Source organism: Balaenoptera ricei, chromosome 1 (genome assembly GCF_028023285.1).
Source record: "Balaenoptera ricei isolate mBalRic1 chromosome 1, mBalRic1.hap2, whole genome shotgun sequence".
Taxonomy (NCBI): Eukaryota; Metazoa; Chordata; class Mammalia; order Artiodactyla; family Balaenopteridae; genus Balaenoptera; species Balaenoptera ricei.
Genome location: NC_082639.1, coordinates 38,628,649 through 38,654,358, shown reverse-complemented (window position 1 = coordinate 38,654,358; position 25,710 = coordinate 38,628,649). Strand labels below are relative to the sequence as shown.

General features: G+C 49.5%; 1 protein-coding gene across 3 annotated transcripts in view; it reads left to right on the top strand.

Moving 5' to 3' along the window:
- MKNK1 (MAPK interacting serine/threonine kinase 1) overlaps positions 1 to 20,720 on the top strand; it is a 42,592-nt gene extending 21,872 nt beyond the window's left edge. For 2 of the 3 annotated variants that reach the window (XM_059921966.1, XM_059921957.1), the window contains 10 exons: positions 634 to 731; positions 3,475 to 3,554; positions 5,117 to 5,190; positions 7,255 to 7,359; positions 10,453 to 10,508; positions 13,539 to 13,634; positions 15,753 to 15,947; positions 16,612 to 16,776; positions 18,021 to 18,064; positions 19,423 to 20,720. In XM_059921966.1, the coding sequence (XP_059777949.1) occupies positions 634 to 731; positions 3,475 to 3,554; positions 5,117 to 5,190; positions 7,255 to 7,359; positions 10,453 to 10,508; positions 13,539 to 13,634; positions 15,753 to 15,947; positions 16,612 to 16,776; positions 18,021 to 18,064; positions 19,423 to 19,657 (1,148 nt within the window). In that variant the 3' untranslated portion in view covers positions 19,658 to 20,720. The remainder of the gene's footprint in view (positions 1 to 633; positions 732 to 3,474; positions 3,555 to 5,116; positions 5,191 to 7,254; positions 7,360 to 10,452; positions 10,509 to 13,538; positions 13,635 to 15,752; positions 15,948 to 16,611; positions 16,777 to 18,020; positions 18,065 to 19,422) is intronic. The other variant, XM_059921974.1, reaches the window with a different exon arrangement.
- Positions 20,721 to 25,710: the final 4,990 nt, after the last annotated feature.

Genomic DNA, 25,710 nt, shown 5'->3' with positions numbered 1-25,710 from the left:
TGTGGTATAAAATAAAACAGTGCTTTATTCCCCTTTGTATCACCAGTTCCTAGCACAGAGCTGGGCACATAGCAAGTGCTCAACAAATGAGTAAATGAATGATGATGTCCATTCAAATCACACCCCTTCTGTGAGGATCCCCCAGACTCCCTGAACAGATTTAACCTTTCCCTTCCCCCACTCTTTTTTACTGTGTCTTGTCCCTCTGTGATAGTAGAGTGCTGACCACTGCCTGGTTTATTCTGGGGTCACTTGTGTATGTGTCTGTCTTCCCCACTGGATCGTGACTCTCAAAGGGCAGGGACTATACTTTATTCCTCGCTGTGTCCCTATCGTGAGTCTAATATGTCGTCTGGCACATAGTAGGTACTCGGGAAGCATGTGCCGAATTGAACCTCTTTCACTGACCTTATCTCTAAAATGAGGAACAAGATCCTTCAGCGATGTGGCCTGGTTGTTGTGAAGCTGAGTCCCGAGGCGGCTGGGAGCACTAGCCTCTCTCGTCATTGAGAGCTGCGGAGTCCTCGTGCGCCTGCGCTGTCAGACTGGGGAAGCCAAGTGACACAGCTCTTCTTTCCTTCTATGCAAAGGGGTGACTCATCCTGTTATTCTTCTCACCCATTTCACCTCTAGATACGTACAAACTGACCTCTGAGCTGCTTGGAGAGGGAGCCTATGCGAAAGTTCAGGGTGCCGTGAGCCTGCAGAATGGCAAGGAGTATGCTGTCAAAGTGAGTGTCTCATCTGGGTGCCAGGCTTTACTTTGCAGGTAGTCAGTCTTAGCTTGTCCTAAACCAGATACATTTTATATTCTGTGATATAGTGGCTTAATAAGAATGGGAGCTCTGAAGCTGGATTCACTGGATTCACTGGTTTCTCTGCTTACTTGCCGTGTAACATTGGGCAAGTTACTTAACCTCTTTGTCCTTCAGTTTCCTCATCTGTATAATGAGTGTAATAACAGAACCTATATAGTATTGTCATGAGGATTAAATAAGTTAATATGTGTAAAGTGCTTAGCACAATGCCTCTAATGAATGAAGTTAGCTTCAGGGAGCAGACAGTCAGATTTGGAATTAGAGGGCCTATCTGAATCTCTCTTTTGACAAACTACTACTGTTTGACTTGGGGCAAGTCACTGAACCTCTTTCAGCCTCAGTTCCCGCATCTCTAGAATGAAGATAATAATACCTGTCCTTCCTGTCTCATGGAGTAGTTATGAAGATGAAAACAAAAATGAACTGGTAGAAGTAGAAACATTTTATAAATTACAAGATGCTCTACAAGTGATGTACAGCAATGTGGTGATGAGGACCGAGCACTTGGCTTTGTGGCAGGAGAGGTGACTTCCAGCTGCATGACCGTGGAGTGGCTCACCGTATCCCTCTGTGCTTCCGTTTGCTGACTCTACATGGAAGAAGAGATGGATCTAGAGCAGTGGTTCTCAAAGTGTGGTCCCTGCACCAGCAGTACCGGCATGGCCTGGGAACTTGTTAGAAATACAAATTACCTGGCCCTATCCCAGACCTCCTGAATCAGAAACTAGGGGTAGGCCCCAGCAACATTAATTTTAACAAGCTGTCCGGGTGATTCTGGTATCCAGCAAAGTTTTCAAATCATCTGCCGGAGCCACCAGGTCTAAGTGCTGCCTCATATGGGCAAACCCAGCCAAACTGGCTCCTGAAAGAAATGTTTCTTCTTTTAACCAACTGGTCATAGTCCTAGTCCCAGCTGGATTTATAAAGGAGAATGCTTCTGCTAAGCCATGTCCCTTTTTGCTGGAGTGTTGCTTCATATGGTAACAAAAGCATTATCTCGATTCCTTGTTGGAAACAGATCAGTATAAATTACAAGTAATTTTTTTAAAAAAATATGCCTAAGTGTGGTAAAAACCACAAATGTAAATTGATTTTCAAAGATGTGAATACGTTTATGGATGACAGAGCTATTTCTTCAAGGCTGCCATTCCTTCATGCTCCATGGCATCTTTGGGCAAACACCAGACCTGGTCTTGGCAATTCTTTGGTTTCAGCAGTTCTGCCCATGTCTCACGTCTCTTCTGTTCTTTGAAAGCTCCCCAGACATGGGCTACTTCTCCAGCCTGAATCCACAGTACTTGGTTTTATTAGGACTTTCCCTACAGGCATCCAACTGATGAATCCTAGAGTCTCATGGTTGGAATGGAATTTCAAGATAATCTGGTCCTCAGCCTCCCCTGTAACTCTTCACATAGTTTTCCGTGTTTGGCACCCGCCACCCCCATCCCTGGTAGCAGGAGCTCATTACCTCCTCAGAGAAAATTATGCCATTGCTGAATAGTTGCCTGCTAGAAAGTTCTTCCTGACTTTGATCTGCTTGGTGAACAAATGAGCTGAATAGCTTCTGTGCCCCAACACCTCACCTCTCTGACAGCTCAGAAAATGGGTCCAGTGGTCTACTAACAGACGTGTACTTATTTAGAAAATTAGTCGATTGTGGATGTTTGTGCTGCTGCATATTGGAGAAGTGTGAAGTGTCCTTGACAGCAGTCTTGGAATGAAGGAACCGGATGTCCGCCCACTCCACACATGGGACTATAAGGCAGAGCCACCTCTGCAGAAGACTTGCCCACAGGCTCTACTAGCAACGGTTTGGGGCTCTGGATGGGTCTGTAGAGATGTGCACGGTCAGCCAGTCCCTGTGTAAACCACCTGCTCAGCTGTTGGCTCCCCCATTCCTTCAGTCAGTACTTGCCAAGCATCTCCAGGTACAGGTGGGGAGGGGGAGCAGCCCACAATATCATAGGAGAGACAGAGCCTCTAGGTTCTGTGAGAAAAAGCTGTGTAGGATATAAGTAGGTATAGGACAGCAAGGGCTTTGGAGGCAGCTCTGGGCTTGAATTGCAGCCCTGCCACTTACCAGAGATGGGGGCAAAATGTTTTACCTCTGCCTATCTTTCGGGATTGTAAGGATTAAGGATTAACTGAGATTATGTACCTAAATGACTTAATACGGTGCCTGCCAAAGGTAGATTCTCAGAAGAATTGCAGAGGTGGCATCTGAGCTGGGCCTTGGGGCTTTAGTTCCTCTTCACTGTATTCCTTATTCCCCTTGCTCTTCCTCCAGCACTAGAAGATCCTTTAGTAGAGCTTGTAAATTCTTACCCTTAAAGCAGAGAGAGATGCCTTCAGGGTAGGAGCTTGGCAGAGCTGGTTCTTTGTCTTGCTGGCTGCCTCGGTCTCCCCTGGGCGGCTGCGGGTAGCAACCTCACAGGCTTCGATGGTGATGTACTTGGCCAGAGTCAAACAAGCCCAGGTGGGCTAGAAAGCCCTGGGGCCTGTCGGTTGCTTTGCTGACAGAGCCGCAAGGCCTACTCCAGACTTGCGCTTGAAACTGGATTTGGGCTGAATTTGACCTTGCACTCTCCCAGAGGGCACCCGCTGAGGGGTGTTTTGACCAGGTGGGTGTATATGACAGATTTTATTTTTCACACAGATCATTGAAAAACATGCAGGACACAGTCGGAGTAGGGTATTTCGGGAGGTGGAGACGCTGTATCAGTGTCAAGGAAACAAGTGAGTATAGTGTTGGGTTACTTGCTGCTTCTCTGGGGGGATGCTTGGCTGCAGAAAAGGAAGTTATTCTTACCATCTCCTGACCCCAGCAGTTAGCTCTCACTCTTTCCCCCACAACTGTGTATAACTCCTTCCATCTTTCAATGTTTAGAGAGAGAGAGAAAGAGGAGAAGCAGCAGCAGCAAAGAAGCTGTCTTCTATTTAGGCTGAAATACTGTACATATCAGGAATTTATGCAAGTTAGAAGAGCAAGCAATCTGAATCAGTGGCTGCTTGGGAAAAAATGGGATTTTATTTCTTTCAAGCACCTGTGGAAAGCAGGCTCACTGAGTGTTGCCTAGTAGAAATCTGTAGGGACCTGCTTTAGTTAATAGATGAGGATGATGAGAACTGTTAAGACTATTTGCGCTGTTTTCTGCTCCTCGCATATTTACATACGTGCAGCTTCTACTAAGGGTCCTGAAACCTTGTTTAACACTCGTTGCTTGATAACTGGGCCAAGGTGGTCTCTAGCCCCATCTTAGTCTACTCACCACCCTCTCCAAATGAATGGCTCTCCCACTGTGGCTTTAAATCAGGGTGACCTCTAAGACGCTGCTCCCCCCTCTCTCTCCCTCCATGGCAGGGTCAGCAGGGAGCCAGTGGTCAGTATTGATGGCTTTGTCATTAAGCTTGGAGGAAGGGGGCTGCTGTTGATTTAACTCCAGGCACTGCCTCTACAATCTTCTTTCAAATTAGGCCATTTGGCCATCTTATTCGGACACCTTTTTGCTAGTAAACGCCCGGTGTCTCCCAAAATGGTCAGCATTTTTTATGAGGGACAGATTTTTATTTTCAGCCCTGCAGCTTCTGAGTTCAGCATTACAGACTCTACTTGGTTTATTTCGTTCTTTAAAAGAAAAAAAGCCCCCAACACCTCCAATATCCAGGCTGGTGGCTTCCCTACTGAGTTACAAGACGACCTTGTTGGCAGAGCGCAGTAATGCTCAGGCAGGCAGAGAGTGCTCACCGGGGAAGGCCACAAGTGCTACAGTGGCCGGGAACGCGGCCGTTTCATTAAGTAGCGCTTAGCAGTTAGGGTCTAGCGGTGCCCACGTTAGGCCCCAAGTCTATTTGACAGATGTTTCCATTTTCTCCAGGCAATGTAAATACTGCCCCATGATTTATGGGCAAGAGGGAGGGCAGGTAATTATTTGCTGCTTGCCTCCAGGACACACACCTACTATTCAGTGTTATTAGCCGCAATTGCTTCCAGTCGGCTGCAGATTTTATTCAGTTTAATGTGACCGGGACTTTTTTATAACTCTACCTAGTGGGTTTTAGGGTTGGGGTTTGACAGCACAGACTTGGTGAAAACACCAGAGACTAAACATTATGGAAAGATAAGGTGACCTGAATCTTGCTAACACCATTGGCTACTTCTCAAACACGGGGCTTTAATAAGCATTCTGATTTCAAGTTGATTTCTGCCCTGTTACAGGGCATTGGTTTTTGGTTTTTTTTTTTTTCATTGTGTATTTGTAAGTGGGCTTCAATATATAATACTATTTTCCCTATTTAAGGAACATTCTGGAGCTGATTGAGTTCTTTGAAGACGACACAAGGTTTTACTTGGTCTTTGAGAAATTGCAAGGAGGTACTTACTGTTGAGTATGTGTTTGGACTTCTGATTAAGACCCAGGGCGGTGATCATCCATCATGAATCCCAGAGACTTCTAAAACGAGTCAAGCTAATAAAAAGGATGAAGGACTTAAAACTGCCCTTGATTTGGGAGAAGGGAGGCCGGAGGGAAGGATGTAATTAGCATTTTGCAGAACTCAGAATGTCACCTGTGTGGACTTCTATAAATGCCTTCTCATTATAATAGGACTCATATATAGATACATTTAGTCATCAATTTATCAATCCATTGTTTTGACACATTCACTATTTAATGAAGTTAATTATGGGGTGGGAGCTCTTGCATTCATTGTGAAGTCTAAAAAGGCTCACCAGAAGGTGCCATCCTTCAGATGGACAGATGCCATTCTCGACCATCACCACCATCACCCACACACATGATCACCGGAATATATATTTAAGTTGCTTTTCTGACATAGAGAAGCCCTTTCTCTCCCCATCACTCACCCAGCCCTAGGAAGCATTTGCAAGGTGAAGGTTAGGGAGGATGTCTGGAGCCTAGTGGAGGGCTACACGGAGGGGTTTGGTGGTTAAGGGAGCTCCATCACTTACTAGCTGTGTGACCTTGAGCAAGTCACATAATCTTTCCCAACAGTATTCTCTATATCTGTAAATAAGGATAATGACAGCACTGGGACACTGTGAAGATTAAATGAGATAATTCATGTGAAATGCTTAGGTCAGTGCCCCGTAGGCGCTAAGGGTTCAATAAATGTCAGCTGTAACAATTGGGTATGCTGGGGGCATCTTAGAAGTGTGTAGAGTATTACTCGCCACTCTCCCTTTTAACAAATTTGAAAATAAGAGACTCACTACAGTAGAGCAAGCCTGAGACCTAGCCAAGAGCCAGTTTTCTCAGAATGTTCCACAGCATGTTGGGATCCTTTGATTGTTTAATCTGGCAAGTGAAAGATCTTTCATCCCCTCCCCATGACAAAAACCAGAGATAATAAGTAAACATGTGCCATTTTTAGGATACAGAGATGACACCTTCTGCCCAAAAATACTGGCTTCCGGTGGTGAGCACAGACCACATGGAGCCAAGCCATATGTTCGTGCCTGTGTCTACCCCACCCCTCCCAACCACACCAGCACCGTGAATTACCTATCTGAGATGCTTGATGCAGCCAGGGTCATCAGTAACTGTATCACTTAGAGCGCAGCTCTACTGAGGGCAGACTCAGCGGGTAAAGAGAGTGTGTGGTTGGCTCAGGAAAACCCATCCCCCCAGGAGTCAGACCATAGGTCCTGCTGAGGAGAAGTCTGCACAGGCTCCGAGACCTGACTTACTGGGCTTGGGTCCTGATGATGCCACCACTTCCTGGTGTATGATCTTGAGCAAGTTGCTTAACCTTTTTTGGCTTCAGGTTCCCCATCTATAGCTGTGTAATGGGGATGACTCTATTTTGTACATCTTGTACAATTGCAGTGAGAATAAGATAATCTATTTAAAGAGTATCACATAGTGCTTGGTATATAGTTAACTACCCAGTAAATGTTAGCCATTGCCAACAAAATAATAATAATAATAACAATAATAATAATAAATGGGAAAGTTCGGGGGGAAAGCCATTTTTTTCTCTTTTACTAGACCTTTACATAACGCGTAAAGGTGTGGCTTTTCCATTTGAAGGCATGTGCTTTTGTTTGGACTGGGATCAGATGCAAGGGAGGAAAAGTTCCTCTAGAGAGGCCCCCAACCCCGTGTGGATTCACTTTTAGTTCTTTTCGATTTCAGAAGCCGAATCTGCCCCAGTGGCATTAATATTTTTTGGTCACTTAAATGGTATTCTCTCTCCCTTCTGTGCTCATCATAGACAGGTACAGAAGATAGGCTTCCAGTTCTGTTTGGTCCAGTTTTGTGCTGGTACCTGCTCTGTGCCAGGTACCACACTGGTGCTGGACATTTAGCGATGAATAAGCCTATGTCCCCACCCCAAACTTTTGAAAACCTGGCCTCTGAGAAGTTACACTTACTAGAGCCTGAAAGGCATTCTTCTGTGTCCCTCTGCTCTCCAGGCTCCATCCTGACCCACATCCAGAAGCAGAAGCACTTCAACGAGCGAGAAGCCAGCCGAGTGGTGCAGGATGTCGCTGCAGCCCTTGACTTCCTGCATACCAAAGGTTAGCCAGGCCTTGGCCGTGGTGGGTGGATTGGGCTGGTTGCCTCTGAGGACCAAGGGAGAGGGGCAGGCCAGGTAGAGGGCTGGGCCAGGAGCTGGTGCAGCTAGCAGGCCCACCCAGGAGGGTGAGGGGGCAGGCCAGGGTGGCTTCTAGATCTCTGATGTGAATGGTGGGTAGATGTGGAGCTATTAAGCAGGATAGGGATACAGGAGAAAGAGCAAGGAGTAAAAAAAAATGAATTTCATGTTGAACAAGGTATGTCTGAGTGTGTATATGTATATGATCTTTTCCTTTACTAATGAAGAATGCAAAAATCATGCATAATATGACCTAGACTCTAGTATAAATATTTGGGTATTATTCAGTCTAGTCTTTTAAAATATATCACCTGTATCTCTCTTTTCAAAATTGGCATGGTAGTATACGTGTAGTTTTATATATTGTTCACAATAAATGGGAAATGCATTTTTCTATTAACATGGTGAGTTTGAGGTATCTGTTGAACATTGTGTAAATAGCAAGCTGCTATTGTTTGAATTACACTTCAGTTTACAGTTCCTTAGCTAGAACTTTTGTAGTAAATTAAATATTTTTGCAAATGATACGTTTTTGCATTTCTTGAAATATGCTTGACTATTACATATGTTTTTAAAATTTGCCTAACAGCAGTGCCATGGCAAAACTGAATTCTGGCTTCACCTTTTTACCAGCTGTGTGCTCTCTCAGTAACAATGCCTACCTCCTAGAGCTATGGTGAGAATTAAGAGAGATAATAATGACATCATCAACAGTAGCTAACACTTACATAGCGCTTGTTATGTGCCAGGCACTATCCTGGGCCTTTTATATATATTGATTCGCTTACATAATTGTGTGTCTCTTGCATATGTGTTGTATACTTATAACATATACATATATAGGTGGAGCATAGTGCCCGGCACATAGTGGTTCTTCAGTAACATTTCCTCCACCCTCCTCCCCCGCCAGGCAGAAGGCATTTTTACTCCGCATACTGATTCCCTTAAAATTACGCACTCTGCCTGGCGGGCATGGGGGTGGAGCGCATGCCCTGAGGCTTAGTTCTGCTCCCTTCACTTCCATGGACGTTGGCCAGCCTCATCGGTTGTGAGCGCTCAGGTCCACTTGCAGGCATGCTGCTTCCGCATCCTGCATCCCGCTATGTGCCAGTGATAACCGTGCAGACTGGTGAGGCATGTGCCGGAGGGGAGGTTCACCAGTCCACCTCGCTTCCTCCGGTGGCTGAGGAGAGCACTCCATGCTGACGCTGCCCAGGTTGGGGGCCTGACTTGCACATGGGATGAAAATTCCTAGAAGGGAGTGTCTGTACGTTGCACAGCATGATGAATAGCAGTAGTTCTGTTTCTGAAAGCTGGGATGCATGTACGTAACACCCGCCTGACAGAGATTTACAACTGCTCCCCAAGCCGCCTCTGTAGATTGCAAAACTGGGTCACGCTTTTTATAAGATCCATACCTTGGAGGCGGGTAAAGGCGGGTTTTTTTGTGTGTTTTTTTTTTACCAGAATGCACTACAGGGAACAGAGGCTGGTGGTGTCTTAGGAGTTCTGAAGTGCTAGTTAACATCTAGCTGGCCAGCTGCCCATGTGACTAGAAGTTGGAGGTGATGAAAAACAATTTGCAGCTGAATTTGGCTGTTTTCTAAATAACTTCATGCTGGAAAGATGAATTGGGTTAGAATGGGTCAGCCTGAAACAAGTTCCATACTTTTAAATACTGGACATACTGCAGCTCAACCTCTGGGAAATGAACTGGAGCAGTTCGATGGCTGGTGTGCTCACTGAGGCAGGCCCACTATTACGGCCTGGCTCTCAGTTCGCAGGCCGGGGGACAACGGGGCCATCGGCACCTATTTGGAGAGTAAGGCTCCACGTGTGGCTCGCGACCCTTCTGTGGGAGCACTTGCTGTAATGGAAAATATCTTTCACTTTTAGCGCGGCGAGCTGCAGCCCAGCTCAATTTGTGCAGCCTGGACGTAGTCACTCTGGGTTCTCATTCAATTAGGTGACTGATGAAGTTACTTAGCCTGCTGGAGCTCAGGTTCTTCTTCCCTAGTGAAGTGCCTCCTGCTGGGGATCTAGAGGGCTGCCTGAGAAGTTGATCAGCAAGGGAGTTGTAATGAAGCAGAGTCTGCTTTTCCCCATTATTCCACGAATCCTCTGCTGCTTCCCAGTACTTCCAAGCAGTAGCCGTTTGGCTTTTGCTTGACTTTACAGCCCTCTATCTCTGTGCCGTACACTCTGCAGGAGGAAAAAGGAATGGGAGATTTCTGTGTCCACCACTAGAACACCATGGCCATGAGTTGGTTCTTTGTCCCTGTCTTTGGTTAGAAGGGGTTTGCCCCCAGGTGCCTTCTTGGCCAGGTCAGCAACTTTTAATGCCTCACGGGGTAGGCTGTAAATCCGCAGTCTCCTTCAAGGAGGTCTGACCAAAATACAGGAGAGGTTTCTCTTAAGAACAGCACCCTCGGGCCAAAGCAGTCCTTGCTGAGCTTCTGGCAGGACTGTCTTGGACATGCAGAGCAGGTGAGAAGGGAACCAGACAAGCTTTGGGAGACTTGTTAACTAACGCTTGATCCTCTGAACATTCAGGGAGTCCCACGGAAGGAATCATTTTTTTTTGAATCGGCCACACAAGAAGAAATGAGGTAGAGCAGTCCCAGCCCCCTGAGATGCTCTTAAACAAGGCACTAATTATTTCTTCATTGCTGTTCCAAGCATCGCTGTTTGCAGGGCTCTTTGCTGTGCTTCGTATTAGGCTGCTTATTCTGGGTTGTCAGTGCAGTGCTGAGAGGTAGGCTGGCTGGGATTCATTTAGCCCTTCTTATCCCTGACTGACTTCTAAAGCTTCCGCTTCAAAAGAACTTGCAGAATCAACTGTGCTTTTGGTTTGTGTTTCTGGTTACTTCTGCCTCCTGCAGCTCGTTGATTTTTTAATGTACCATAATTGGGAATTAATCTGCGAACAACAGCATTTGGAAAAAATTAATTGTGTGTGGAATGTTTGATAATCAAGTGCATATGTTAACCGTTTCTTTGCTCTTTGTCATTTCAGGCATTGCTCACCGTGATCTGAAGCCAGAAAATATATTGTGTGAATCTCCAGAAAAGGTACTTAGGGCCTGATTTGGGATGTCACAGTTCATACTGACTCAGGGAAGCCACCCTTACTTTCAATGTAAATCATTAGCAGCTCTCTCGGCCTCAGGTACCAAGTTGAACTGATTATTATAGGCACATGAGAATATTATACCTAACGTGTAGTGTTTCTACATCCCAAGTAGGGCTAATCCTTGGCCCTTCTGTGCTCTTTATCAGCAGATTGGCTTAAACCTGAGTGTTTGTAAAATATATGAGACCTGCACAAAATGAGTGTTTTCTAATCCAATGCACCTACCTTTAGAGCAGTAGATGTGAGTCAGACAGCAACTCCATCTTACATCAAGCAAATCTCTGCCTGTAAATGATGTTTTTGTTATGGTATATATGCCTGCCGGTGTCCACCACTAGAAGTGATAATTAGGAAGCAAGTTCTTGAAAAGGGTTTCTGCTTCCATTTTTATTTCCAAAGGTGCCCATTAAAAAGAAGACATTTTTACTTGGTGTTGAACAAATGCAACCTATTTTAATCTTTATCTTAATCTACTAGTAAATGGAAGTGTTTGCATCTTCATAGCATGTATGAATTTGACAAAGTCTTTGTTTGTTAGGAGGGACTTAGGCCCAGGTGGTTTTGATGGCCCACATTCCTAGCTGTGTGTGTATACATGTGCATATACATGACACACGTGTCTTGGTCTGGATTAGGGGAGAGCTCATAAATAAGGAGTGGCTGTGAGGGAACGTGTGAGTCAGCCTGCTACTTACAATGCTTTTGTGGGGAATAGAAATGTATTCACTCAAATAAATCTTGTGACTTCCTATCAGTGGCTCTGGCATAAAACTTTATAATTTATCATGATTATCACTATGGTTATTATTAATAATTATGTTTAACATTTCTTGAGCACTTAACATTGTACCAGGCACTTACACTTCTTTTATCTAGTATTTATAAAATCTCATGAGGTGGACAGTATTATTATATTCATTTTATGGGGATAAGGAAACTGAAGCTTAGATAGATTTAGAAACTTGCCCAAAGTCACTCAGCTGATAAGTAGTAGAGATTAAAACTAAGGTAGTCTGACCCCAGACTCCACTGGTGCTCTGAACTACTCTGTCATAGTGTCTCTGGTTTACAGTGTACTTTCATGTCCTTTGTTTCATTTGATCTTCATGACGCAGATTTGTTCCCCCTTTTTATGACTGACATTAAAATTAAGAGAGACTGAGTGTAAAAAGGCATCATCAAGAAAGTGAAAAAACAACCCACAGAATGGGAGAAAATATTTGCAAATCATATGTCTGATAAGGGTTTAATATCCAAAATATATAAAGAACTTCTAAAACTCAATATCAAAAAGACAACTTAATTTAAAAATGGGCACAGGGCTTGAAAAGACATTTCTCCAAAGAAGGTATGCAAATGGCCAGTAAGAACACGAAAAGATGCTCAACATCCTTAGTCATCAGGGAAATGCAAATCAAAACCACAGTGAGATACCATGTCACACCTACTGGGATAGTTACAATACAGAAAATAGAAAATAAAAAGTGTTGATGAGGATGTGGGGAAATTGGGACTCTTCCCCATCACTGGTGGGAATGTAAAACGGTTCAGCCACTGTGGAAGACAGTTTGGCAGTTCCTCAAAAAGCTAAGCATAGCATTACCATAGCACTCAGCAATTCCACACCTGTGTATATACCCAAAAGAGTTGAAGACAGAGACCTGAACATCAGTGTTCATAGCAGCACTAGTCATAATAGCCAAAGCTGGAAACAGCCCAAGTGTCCATCAGCAGATGAATGGGTGAACAAAATGTGGTATATCCATATAATGGAATATTGTTCAGCCGTAAAACAGAATGAAGTTCTGACGCGTGCTACCACATGGATGAACCTTGAAACCAGTATGCTAAATGAAATAAGCCAGACACAAAAGGACAAATTTTGTGTGATTCCACTTATATGAAATATCTGGAATAGGCAAATTCATAGAGACGAAAAGTAGATTAAATGTTACTGGGGCTGGAGAGCAGGGGAATGGGGACTTATTGCTTAATGGGTAGAGTTTCTGTTTGATGTGATGTGACAGTTTTGGAAAAATACTGGTAATGGTTGCCCAACAGTATGAATGTAATAATGCTACTGAATTGTACACTTGAAAATGCTTAAAATGGCATGTTTATGTTATATGTATTTTAACCACAATGAAAAAGAGAAGCTAAGTGAAAAAGAGAAGAAGAAAGCTAGAATGTAAGGCAGAGAAAAGGGAGGGAGGAAAGAAACAGAGGTGGGAGCTGCAGCAGGTAAATGGCGAATGGGGACTAGCACTTTTTTTTTTTTTGACTCGCTCGCTGTGCTACTCCACCACGCAGGCCGTTCTCATGCATGCACACAGCGCCTCCCGCTCGGCTCCAGAGATGACTCACGCTCTGTGCCGTCTCGGGTGCAGCATCTAGTCCCAGTGGACTGGGCTGCTATGTTGATGCTGCCTAGAGTGACCAGCCATCCCAGTTTGCTCGGGCCTAAGGGATTTCCTGGAATGCAGGACTTTTCGGTGCTTAAACCCAACAAAACCCCAAGTAAGCAAAGACAGGTTGGTCACCCTAAGCCACCTGAGGTGCTCAAGGGTTTTATGCAAAACTCCTTTGCCCTGCAGTGAGTGAGCTACAAGGAGTCTTTCAGGAATACGTGCTAACTTCTCTAACTTCTGAGTTGCAACCTACATTGTTGGCAAGAGTTCCATAGGTTTGCTCCTTGTCTTATACGAAGTTCACAACCACAGTCTGACCCCATGTAGTGCACACATTTTCTCCTAGTCGGGAAATAAGGAAGGAGCATGGAGAAGAGGACACCTTAGGACAAATCCTCAGGTGATTTCTAGTTCACTCAAGAAGAGGGAACACGACTGCCAGGTAAAGCTGGGCTTCAGTGTGGCAGCCACACTGTGGCAGTGTACCCACATAGTCACGCTGTCTCCTCACGCCCTTTGGCTGCTCCTATTTGTAACTTTGCTTCCTGCTTTCCTTTTCAGGTGTCTCCAGTGAAAATCTGTGACTTTGACTTGGGCAGTGGGGTGAAACTGAACAACTCCTGCACCCCCATAACCACACCAGAGCTGACCACTCCAGTATGTATGGCTGGGCACCTGTGCCCTCTCCTTCTGAGCTCCTGTCCCTAATGCTCTGCAGACCAGAACAGAGGGCTAAGGAAGGGAAACCGAGTGTATCTGCTGCTGCCTGAGTTGTTGTTTGGCCTCACTTCCTATCTTGACAACCACCCCCATCCCTCACCCCACCCCTGCTTAGGTGCTAGTGGAACTGACATTAGAGCTTTCAGTTTGGGGTGGGTCCACTGCTCATGAGGAGACAAATTATATCCATAATAACAGGCTGAGCCCCGACTCCTGACCCAGGTGAAGACAGACACTAGTCTCAGGCCCACGCTTTTGCATATGAGCGTGTGGACAGCTCCCATTCCCATGGCGGAGTCGGGGCGCGTCCACCTTACGGTGAAGGTTAGGAGTGTGGCCTCAGTGGCAAGAACTGAGAGGTCTTTGCACGTAAGGGCCTGGCTGAGTTATCCTGTTGCTTCTCTCACTTCCCATTTCCTGCTCAGATGGTGCTGCTGGGAGCTATTTCTTCCTAAGACATCTCCTGTACATACTGGATATACTATAATTATTATAATTCTTTTGAGATTTGCACGCTTCAAAAGTGAGTTTTCCTAATTTTTTTTTTGGCTGAATTGGGCCTTCGTTGCTGTGCGCAGGCTTTCTCAAGTTGCGACAAGCCAGGGGCTACTCTTCGTTGCAGCACGCAGGCTCAGTAGTTGCAGCACGCAGGCTCAGCAGTTGCGGCGCACGAGCTTAGTTGCTCTGCGACATGTGGGATCTTCCTGGACCAGGGCTCAAACCCATGTCCCCTGCATTGGCAGGCGGATTCTTAACCACTGCGCCACCAGGGAAGTCCCTAATAATCTTTTTTTAAGACGTTTTTAAATATGCCCATGTCTCATTCTAAGCAACATTATTAGAGATGTCTCTGTATTAGCTTCTACTACACTGAGCTACCTTATTCTCAAAGTCATTAACTCTAATTGCCAATAACAAAGAAAACGTCCTTTCTCCACTCACCATCTTCCCATCCAATTAGTTGTGTATGTTGCAGGGCTGGGGGGAGGGTTGCCTCCTGGTGAGCCTGAAATAATGAAGAGGGAAGCAAAAAGAGTTTGTTTTGTTTTTATCAGCAGTCTTCCATGCAAGTATGGGAGGAAGGAATCCTGGATTCTTGACCTGGGTTTGCCACGGATGTGCTTGAACAAATCCCTGTCCCATTCTAGTCCTTGGTTTTCCCATCCATAAATGGGAGAAGTGAGGAAATCAGCTTTGTTCTAAGAGCTCTCCTAGCTTTGATGATCTCTTAATTCTAAATTCTTATTCTTCCATGCTCAAAGCTAGCAGGGAAGCTTGGCAGGACTTCACTTTAAGAAATCCTTGCTGGGCTTCCCTGGTGGCGCAGTGGTTAAGAATCCACCTGCCAGTGCAGGGGACACAGGTTTGATCCCTGGTCCAGGAAGATCCCACATGCCACAGAGCAACTAAGCCCGTGTGCCACAACTACTGAGCCTGCGCTCTAGAGCCTGTGAGCCACAAGTACTGAAGCCCACGTGCCTAGAGCCTGTGCTCCGCAACAAGAGAAGCCACCGCAATGAGAAGCCCGCGCACCGCAACCAAGAGTAGCCCCCACTCGCCGCAACTAGAGAAAAGCCCGTGTGCAGCAACAAAGACCCAACTCAGCCAAAAATAAATAAATAAATTTTTTAAAAAAAGAAAGAAATCCTTGCTTTATGGAGTTGGATCTCCTCCCAAGAGCTGTGCTCCTGGTACATTGAAGTACCTGCTCATTGAGTGACTGTTTACAGAGAGCCAGGTCAGGGAGAGATTCCTGGAGCTTCTTGACCAAGGGTCTCTGCCTACTGGAGAAGGACCTGAGAAGATAAGAAGGTGACCTGGAACTAACTCGTCCTGTGGATTGTGGGGAATGATAGGACTCAGTTTACAAATGTCCAGTGGCCCAGCTTTTCTAAGTGCCTGCGTGGCACCAGTCAAGCTCTCTGGCTCACTTTCTCGACAGCTTCTTACTCTGCAACTCCATCCTCTTGCTCAAGTCCCGTTACGGTCCCCTGCCTGTGACTAAGCCTCTCTCTTCTCTGCCATTTCCCCCTCTCCACCTCTGGCCCCACCCAGTGTGGCTCTGCAGAATATATGGCCCCTGAGGTGGTAGAAGTCTTCACGGATGAGGCCACTTTTTACGACAAGCGCTGTGACCTGTGGAGCCTGGGTGTGGTCCTCTACATCATGCTGAGTGGCTACCCGCCCTTTGTGGGTCACTGCGGAGCCGACTGTGGCTGGGACCGGGGAGAGGTCTGCACAGTGTGCCAGGTGAGCACAGGGCCTGCTGGGAGGTCAGGCGGCTGGGGGAGGCCAAGCAGGACTGGGCTTGGTGATTGTGCCTGATCTGGAATGGGGTGTATCGTGCCCTTCCCTCTCAGTCCAAGAGCAGCCACCAGGTGAGATGGAGATCATCAGGCCCTCAGCCCAGAGAGGAGTTCAGGGGAGGATTGTTAGAGAAGATCATTCCTGAGCTGAGTGAGTCTCAAAGGAGGAGTCTGGCCCCCTCCAGGAGGGGAAGAGATGCAAGAAATGCAAGTAGAAGGAACAGCACGAGCAAAGATAGGAGGTTTGAAACAGCGGTGTATGTCGAGGGAGGAAGAGGAAGGATAAGGATGCTGGTGGCGGGAGATGAGCCCGGTTATCTGGATGAAGGGCCGAGGAATTGGGCATTGTTCTCTAGTGGACATTCCTCACTCATCACCCACCTGGCCCTCCAAGTAGCATCGCCATCCCACCCACCCAGGGCGTTCTGTGTGGTTGGATGATTTAGGGGAGGGTGGGGGTTGGGGAAGGGGCCCTAGTCTGGGAAATACCCAGGCCACTAGCTGCAGGTGCAGCTGAGGTCGATTGGACCCACGTGATCAGACCATGACAGGCACATCCTGCCCATCCCCTGGCCAGTGTGGCCTCACTAGGAATCTTCTTTACCTAGAACAAGCTGTTTGAGAGCATCCAGGAAGGCAAGTATGAGTTTCCTGACAAGGACTGGGCTCATATCTCCAACGAGGCCAAAGACCTCATCTCCAAGCTCCTGGTTCGAGACGCGAAACAGAGACTGAGTGCCGCCCAAGTTCTGCAGCACCCGTGGGTGCAGGGGGTGAGTGACTGGTTGGGGGGATGGGGGCATCCACCTCTTCAGGGCTGCAGCAAGGCATGAGGAAGCTCTCACACCCCGGGGGCTGATCTCAGCTGGAGTGCGCCGGATGGCAGCTTCAGCCCCTGTGCACGTAGAACTGAACTGACCCCTGACCTAACCCCACACCGAGCGCCTTACAGATATCACTGACTCGGCTCTCACCTTGGCCACAGACTAAGCCCCAGGCGGCCCATGCCCCCTGGAATGGAAGAGGCCTCTGGGAGATTCTCCGTGTGCGTCCCACTATTGGCAGAGGCACACAGCAGAGGGAGCAGCCTGGATGGTAGCACCATCCCCTAATACAGAAATTTCGTTAGCTGAGAGCGCGCAGAAACAAGGCCTTCCCACCCTGCTTGCTGTGCGGCTGCACTGGGGGCTCATAGGTTCCCCTTGTGCTGCTGGGGTCTGGCTGCAGCTTTCCTGAAAGGCAAAGGGCTGGTGTTTTCCCCAAAGGAAGGCTCCAAGTCTTCACTAGAAAACATTTTTAACCATCCTCCTCAGTTAATCATGATACCAGACCTCTGTCCCTCCAAGGGGTCTGCCAGACCTCCTGTGATTTACTGTGTCTCCTTGGTCTGCCAGTCCCTAGCCAGCCTCAGTGGCCCTGACAGTGGAAGGAAGCAAGCGTTGCCAGCCCGTTACAGGTGGGAACCCAATCCGTGGGTCTCCAAGTGGCTGATTCCCAGCCACCCAAGAGCTGCTGCAGCCACCCAAGTGCTGCACCACTGAGCGCTTACCACATGCCAGACACTGGCAGTAGTGGGAGGAGCGAGAACCAAGCCCTGTCTTCATGTTCTGATGGGGAGAGGGAACCAAGGGAATGAATGATAGGATAGTATGACAAAGGTGTTATCAAAAGTGTTCAGGGCACCAAAGGACAAGGACCCACCTCTGCTTGGGACAGGGGTTGGGGGGCAGCAAGGAAGGGGGACTGTCTCATGGGGGAAGTGACCCTGGAGCTGGGTCTCGGAGGGTGATTAGGACTTTGCCAGGTAAAGAGAGGGCTCTCCATGTAGAGGCAGCTGGATTGGGGGCTGTACCTTGCTTTCTGTCTCCTTGGAAGGTCTGACCCTGCAAGCACGCATGGGCAAGTCCCTGTGCTGGGCCCGAGCCTCTAGTAACCTACCCACTCCGCTGGCTTGGGTGGGGGCAGCTCTCGAAAGAGGGAGCAGTGCTTACCCACACATCTGTCCTTCCCGTTCTAGCAAGCTCCAGAAAGGGGACTCCCCACGCCGCAAGTCCTCCAGAGGTAAATGCTCCTGCTGCACTCCACGCCCTTCCTCATTTGGCTTTGACTTTCCCCTCAAGCTCTCAGCCACACTGGGGCCCATCCTCCCGTGGGGGACGGGGAGCCCATCTCTAGGCTCAGGTATCCTCTTCCTGAATGGACTCCTGGCCTCCCTCTCCTCGCTCCTCTTCCTTGTCTCCCTCTACACTAGGTCTGGCTCCCTCTCTTCTCTTCTTCCACCTGGATGGCTTCCCCTGCCCCAGCATCTTTAAGATCCCGCCTTAGGCTATTTGCAGGAGGAAAACCTGTTTTGTGGATCCACATGAATCCTAACTGGAAATCACTATTTACAGCCCGAAGCATACCAAGGTTTCCTTCTACTGCTGCGGGTTGGTGAAAGTAGCAGGAACCTGGGGCCTTGTAAGGCAGAGGGACCAAGTGTCATATACACTACTAGACAAACAATAATAATGGCCACTGTACAGGAAATACTTAACCACCCGCCAGGTATCGTACTAAGGGCTTTACATATATTGAATCTCATAAGCTTTACGATACATTTAAAAGAGAGGTGCTCCTATTGCCCCATTTTATAGATGAGAAAACTGAGGAATAGATAAATCAAGTTAACTTACTCAAGGCTACACAGTAGCCTAGGGAGTGGGACTTTGAACCCAGATGTGTTTGACTCTAGTGCCTTTTAACACTAGATCATGTTCTCAGTGAGCACTCCCTATTCCCCAAGGGCCAGGGCTAAGTAAAGCCTCATGGGAAGCCCTCTGGGAACCAACCTCCTGGCCAGTTTCTGGGAGTTAAACGGGGAAGTATTACACCTTTATAGTCACAGTTCATTTGGGCCCAGCTTGGGTTCCTCCCTGATTCTCTAGAGCTGCATCCAGATGCCTTGAGGCTCCAAACCTCAGATCCACCTGAGAAAACTGATTCAGCAAACCCAGAGTGCCCGTTACATGCTAGCCCTGAGCTGGGTTCTGAGGACACAGACGTAAAGGCACAGCCCCTGCTCTTGGAGGCCCCGTCCTGACGGGGGAGAGGGATGTACATGGGTGAGTTCCAAGTGCCGTGACCCTTCCTCTGGTAGAGCGTGTGCAGGGCTCAGAAGAGGGGGCTCTGTATGGAAGGCGGCGTTTGTCCCAACTCTTAAGTCCAGAGACTGTCCTTGAGGCTCAAAGCCTTTCCAGCCCCAGTGAAGTCAGATTCCAAACCCAGGCAAGAACTTCTTCAGAGAGCAGCCTGTGCCAGCTCAGAAAAATCCAGTGGGAGCATAGAACCGCAGCAACTGGTGCGGGTGTCGAGGAGCTGGCTGGCGGACCCCACTGAGCCCTGCCTCCCTCTCTTCTCTGCTCCCCCGATCCCTGCAGAAATAGCAGCACAATGGACCTGACGCTCTTTGCGGCCGAGGCCATCGCCCTTAACCGCCAGCTGTCTCAGCACGAGGAGAATGAACTGGCGAAGGAGTCAGAGGTGCTGGCTGAGGGCCTCTGCTCCGTGAAGCTTTCCCCTCCCTCCAAGTCACGCCTGGCCCGCCGGAGGGCGCTGGCCCAGGCAGGCCGCAGTGGAGACACGCAACCGAGCCCGACACCCACAGCGCTCTGACCCACTCCGGGCCCCAGGCCTTGCCCCACTGGAAACCTGTGAGGGGCCTGCTCTGCGGCTCCATCCAGGCCTTTTCATCCACAGAGGCTCTCGTCCTCCTTTCCCCAGAGTCCTCAAGGAAAAAGCTTTTCCCGAAGGGGTTGTCTTTGAAAGGGAAACTATCACTTGTCACTTTGCATAATCGCCTGCGGCAGGGACATCTCTTTACTGGGCTCCTGCCCACCTGCTCACCCGCCTGCGGATCGAGGATCCAGCCCGCTCTCACTGGCTGGGGCTGCGGCCTTCAGGGAGCCAGCCTTGAGAAGCGTCAGTTGACAGAGGCTCTTCCCTCTCTCTGCACTGTCACCCCCCTCTGGCGGTCCTTCCACCTTCCTCTGTCCTCCGGACGTCCTCCCCCTTGGCTGAGCGAAGCCATCCCCTCAATTCAGGGAAGGGCAGGGAGCCTTCTGCATTCAGGAAGCCAGATCAGTCTTCCAGTCGATAGCGCAGAGAAGCACATAATCTTTCTTTGCCATGACCAAAATGTGTCCGTCATTTATCATCCTCTTCCTTGTTTGGGATTGCTGCTAAAGTCAGTATTATTTCGTTTTTTTACAACATTTGGCATTTTTTCTAACCGTGCTCTTCCGACAAAGATGAGACTTTAAACTCCCACTGTGAGCCCGTGGACTTTCCAGAGCTCTTAGGGTTCACTCTTCTCTCCTGAATTTCCATGCACTTGGAAGGTTTTAATGAGCTATTTCCTCTTACTCTAACTGGTTTTAAGCTGTTCAGATGACGAGTGACTTAGGGACCAGTGTGTCTGCTGCTTCCTTCCTCGAGCCGGCGTGGAGGGCAGCGCGGGTCTGGGGCACTGAGGGGCTCTGCGCCTGCTGTGGAGCCAGTCCGGGGGCTGCCCGGCCACCCTGCTCTGAGCCGTGTGGTGCCTTCTGCTGGGGAGCTGATAGCTGAGCATCAGCCGAGCTGCTTAGAAGAAAATCGATTTGCATATGTCAGATGTTCTTACAACACAAGGATGCTATTATGCATTGTGCTTATTTTAATAAAACTGTTTTAAATTCTAGTGCCTTCCTGGTGGTCCTTTCTTTACCTGCAACCCTGCGGAGGAGACAGGCCTTCTAGAGAGGGGCTGGGTCCAGCCGAGTGGGCGTGCCCCTTGTCGAGACCTCTGAATATAGCACTTCAGAGGATCCATAACACAAGGTGAAGGAGAGATCATTGCTTCTCTTTTTTAGGTGAGGAAATGCAATTCATCAAACATTTGTCAATCTCCTTTTCTGTGCCAGGACCCAGAGATAAGTGGGAAACAGCCTCTGCCTTTTAGGCTCTCCCTATCCAGTGGAAGAGGCCGTGTCAGCAACCATCACGCAAGCTGGCTTCAAAAAGCAGCTTTAACAGGCGTGCCCTGTACCCAGCCCAGCCCACCCACCCAAGTGGAGCAGAGTCCCCTCTGTCTGAAGCAGCACTAAGCCTTTCTTGAGGCTCCATCGTGTGCCTGGGACTGTGGTTGTCCTGCCAGAGTTGGCAACAAAGAAAGATGGCACCTCGATCCACAGTCCTCATGTTCTTCGAGCAGAAGGCTTCTGTGCGCGTTGCCTTAGTAATCCTCAGAACCAGACTCACAGCGCTGTATGGGGAGCGCCTTTAGAAATTCCCAAGGAGGTGGCAGAGGGAGCTCTGAGTGTCAGAGCAGAAGACTGGGCGCTGCTGCCAGCTTTGCTCCCTGGGGGAGCAGAGAGCCGAGATGGGGAGCGGGGCTCTTCCCTGTGGGGGCAGGTCATGGGCCAGGCTGCCAGGTGTTCTACACCGTGAATCCTCCATGTCAACGAGGACATACTTTTTGTTGATGGTCCTTCCTTTGCAGGAACCCTTAACATCCTCACGTCCCTTCTTCATCTACCCGGTGTGGGATGGGCTGGATAAATTGGCCTGCAGAATCTGAGCCTTTTGACCCAAAGTCTCCCTGTCCCTGGGGACTGGGAACCAGGGTGTGACTTTTGTCTCTGGACTCCAACCCCACCCTGGTCAATCCTCCAGGTTGACCCAGCAGGGATGTGACTTACAGGAGCTTCCTGGACCGAGTATTCCACCCATCCCACTCCCCAGGTCCACCTGGCAAGGCCTCTCTCATCCACAGCTCTGCTTAAATGCTACTGTGCCTACTTCAGTTTTGCTGGCATTATTGTGCACTTACTCAGTAACAAGTACTTTCTGAGAAGCTCACAGGCATTATCTCATTTAATTCTCAGAGCAGTTATATGAGGTAAGGTGCTATTTTACCCCACTTAACATGAAAAACCAAGCAGAAAAAGGAAAAAAATAGCTTGCCCACAGCTGTAGAGCTAGGAAGGTAGAACTGGAATTCTTCCCAGAGAGACCTGATACCCAGAGCTGTGCTACCTGGGTTCAAATCCCAGCTCTTCCACTTACTGGCCTTCGGCCCTGGGCAAGTTACACAATCTCTGAGGGTCTCAGTTTCTTAAACCAAAAATTGGGGAGGCTAGTGCTTACCTCTTGGTGCTACTGTGAAAGTTACAAATTAATAAATGTAAAGTGTTTAGAGCAGTTCCAAGCACACATAGTAAGTGCTCAATAAATATTACGGTAGCCGTGATGGTTGTACTTACTTTTATTGTTGTCTCCTGGGGCAGAATTGCTCAACTGGGCCCCAGTGATGAAGATGAAGAAACCTTTTTCTTGGCTTGTGTGGGTGGAGATGTGTCTGGCCTTTCCACACGGGGCTGGCCTCTGGCCCTTTGTGGGATCCTCCTGCTGGCAGGCTGCTCTATCCCTCTTGACGGGGGTCCCTGTCCCCACAGGGCAGCTGTTATGCCGCGGGAAGAGCCAGGTTGGGGGCTGGGGCCCTGGGTCCTAGTCCTTCCTCTACCGCTGTTCACTAGGTGACCTTGGGAAGTCCCTTGCCCTTTCTGGGGACCAGGCCATGTGCCTGGCTGTGCTGGGCAGAGGCAGACATGCTGAGGGAGGCTCTGGGGCCTGGAACTGTGGCAGCCAGAGCCCCAGCTCTAGGGCTCACGTGCGGGCTGCCCTTAGGAGAGGGCTGGAGTGTCCTGGACCTCAGGCTTCTTGCCTCAAATCCAGTCTCGGCAGGCCTCGGCCCCAGCCCATCCTGATTCAAGTGGACCCTGAGGACTCCTGTCTGAGCTCCGTCTGGGGGCTCAGGTACAGGGATGGAGTCTTTCTCCCTCCAAGTGTCCACCTGCCTGAGCTCTGAGGGCCCCTCCTCCCTTCTGGCTGACTGCCCCTCTCCAGATCCAGCTCGGTGAACAGCAGTGCCCTAGTCCCATGCCAACTGCTCCAGCTGCTGAGCTCTGAGGGGAGCAGCGAGAAACAAGGTCCCCCCAACGGCTGGCACTCTTGTTGCCATGGTAGCAGTTGCCTTGGAAGCCACTTCCCCGACTTCAGCTTCCAAATAGTCCGGGAAAGCTGCCTGTCCCCCAGGGGATCGGTGAATTAATCAAACTCTTTTCCAGGGTCCTCATCCCTCAAGGAAAATAAACAGAACTAAACCAAGCTGAGGCCTGTTCACCCACTCTTCCTCCCCACCCCCATGCCACCCTTGGACTTGGTGCTTCCGGGAAGGAAAGAGCATAGGCAGGCACCCTCCAGCCCTGGCCTCCCTGTCAAAGAGATTTTGTGACAGAATTCAGCAGTGACTCACGGCCTAGCCACACTCTGGATCCGGGGGCCTGGAGGGCCGAGGCTTCAGCTAGGAGGGCTCTGAGTTTGGGGATGGGGAAGTGTGGGGTGGTCAGGCTCTAGAGCCTTGGGCTCCCATCTCATCCACCTGTGACAGTAAGCTCATCACCCAAGGGCAAGCATGCACTTTCTTTTTCAGAGCTGGTACGGCCAGTATTGAGGAAAGAATTGGCAAGTCTCCCTCTCTACATTTGTAATCAACAGAGGAGCAGGTGTCACAAGTTTCCAGTAGCCTTTAGTGACACTCCTGTCAATGCGGGAACGACGCAGGCCTTGACTGATTCTTCTGAACACCATGTCTCCCTCTGATGATGGGGTTGCCAATTCCTCCCACCTCAAATAAGATAATTTAGAGATGTGCTAGCGTACTTCCCAGCTGAGCGGGGAATCTGGACGTTGGGTTCCATCATGGACTCTGAAGCCGTCCTTCCACCTCCCCATGTCTCAGTTTCCCCATCTGTTCTGGAAAGGAGCTGGGAGGTTCTGTGATCTTGTAACTGACGGTGGCTTAATGTGTCTCTCCTCCATATGCTCTGCTCTGCCTCTGTGCCCTGAGAGATTTACAGTGTCAAAGGAAACTCTAATTTAGAATTTGTCTCCAGCTTTTAGAGGTCAGGGTGTCTGGAATCTGAAACTCACAATGCACAGGCATCCCTGACTGTGGCCCCTGCCACCCCCATCCCCATTCACCAGATGAGCAAAGTGAGGCCCACAGTGCAAGGTTCCCACCTCGGAGATGTGGCCGGGGAGCCTCTGTCTTGCTGATGGTTTGGGAGCGTCGCCCTCAGCCTGACAGCAGGAGAGGAGCCGGCACAGGCCCTGCCCGGCCAGAGTTACGCAGACACTTAATAGGGGCCGGGGGCGTTGTGGAGGGTGTTCAGGTTCCCAAAGCTTCATGTCTCAGGAACACGTTTTCATGGACAACTATTTTGATGGCTCCTTCTAAAACTAGTCAGTGGGGGATAAATTATGTGTGACAGAGACATGGGTTGTCATTTGATGCCTAATTAGAGGAATAATCAGACCTCATCCTGGCGAGAGGCACAAGGGATGTTGGCAGCAGCAGCTGTGGCTGGGATGCCCACCTCCAGGGCCTTCCTCGTATGGGGCCGGGAACATGGCCCTGGGGCCCATCGGTGCTCGGCGGTCACCCCTCCTCTCTTCACACCTTTGAGTTCATACGTGTCCCCGCCCAGGCCTCACTCCAGCTTCCTGACAGGGCTTTCCTTCAGCTGAAGCTCAGTCAGATGACCCTGGCCTTCCCAGACCCCTACCCCCACCCAGGAAAGCCTCCTGTTAGAGACAGAGGTCCCATGGTGCCCGCGGCCCTCCTCTTTGCCAACCCGAGGTGGTCATACAGGTCCAAACCCTCCCCGAGCTCTGTCCTTGTGTCCAGAAGCCCAGCCCAGGTGCCCTCTATCCATTCAGTGGTGCTCACTCCCTGAACCTGCCCTCAGGGGGCTCACCGTCTACAGAGGAGACAGAGCGTAGGGACAGGTGGCAGGCACTTCAGTGTGGGGATGCAGCCACTCAGGTGCCATCAGGAATGGCTCTGCAGAGTTGGGGCTGCCCAAGCAGGGTCCTGCAGAATAAGGGTTCTCCAGATGGCAGAGTCCAGGTACACACTCAGCAGAAGGGCCACAGAGGAGAAGCCCCGGGTGGGGGGTGTGTGGCAGGAGGAGCTGTGGAGGCAGGTGGAGGCCAGAGGCCTTGGGCCTGGCTGCATCGGACGGCAGACATGGAGGGGAGAGATGGGAGATCCAAAGAGAGGCCAGTGGGGCTGGTGATGGGACCCTGGGAACTGTGCTGATTCATTAAGGGCCAGAGAATGCAATTAGTGATGAGGGCTGGCACTGGGGTGCGGGGCCGGGCTGGGCTGGGTTACCGCTGCCCGGCCTTGACTTGGTGGCTTCTGCAAGTAGGTCAGACAGGCTGGGCAGAGCTCAGCCCGGAGGTCAGGCGGCGCCAGCCTTGTCCCCGTCTCCTGACCCCGACTGCTGACGCCCAGCCCCTGCCAGTTCCTCTTCCCAGCCCTAGCCCCCTAGCTTGCGTGTGTTTCCTCCCACCCCTGCACCCACCACTGCTCTTCCCTGTCAGCCCCCCGCCAGGGATCCCAGGGCAGATGGAAGGGCTCACCTTCTCAGCCCACTGGCAACTGAAAGGAAGCCTACCTGAGGAGAAGAGGGTCGCCTGAGATCGTCCTCAAACTAGGACCTCTCAGCCCTGCCTGGGGGCCCAGAGGTTGATGGGAGGGGGGAGGTGGGGGGAGAGGCGGGGTTAGCGAGGGGACTTGGAAGGACCCTCTCCCACTCCTCCTCCTCCTGTCCCTGTCGCTG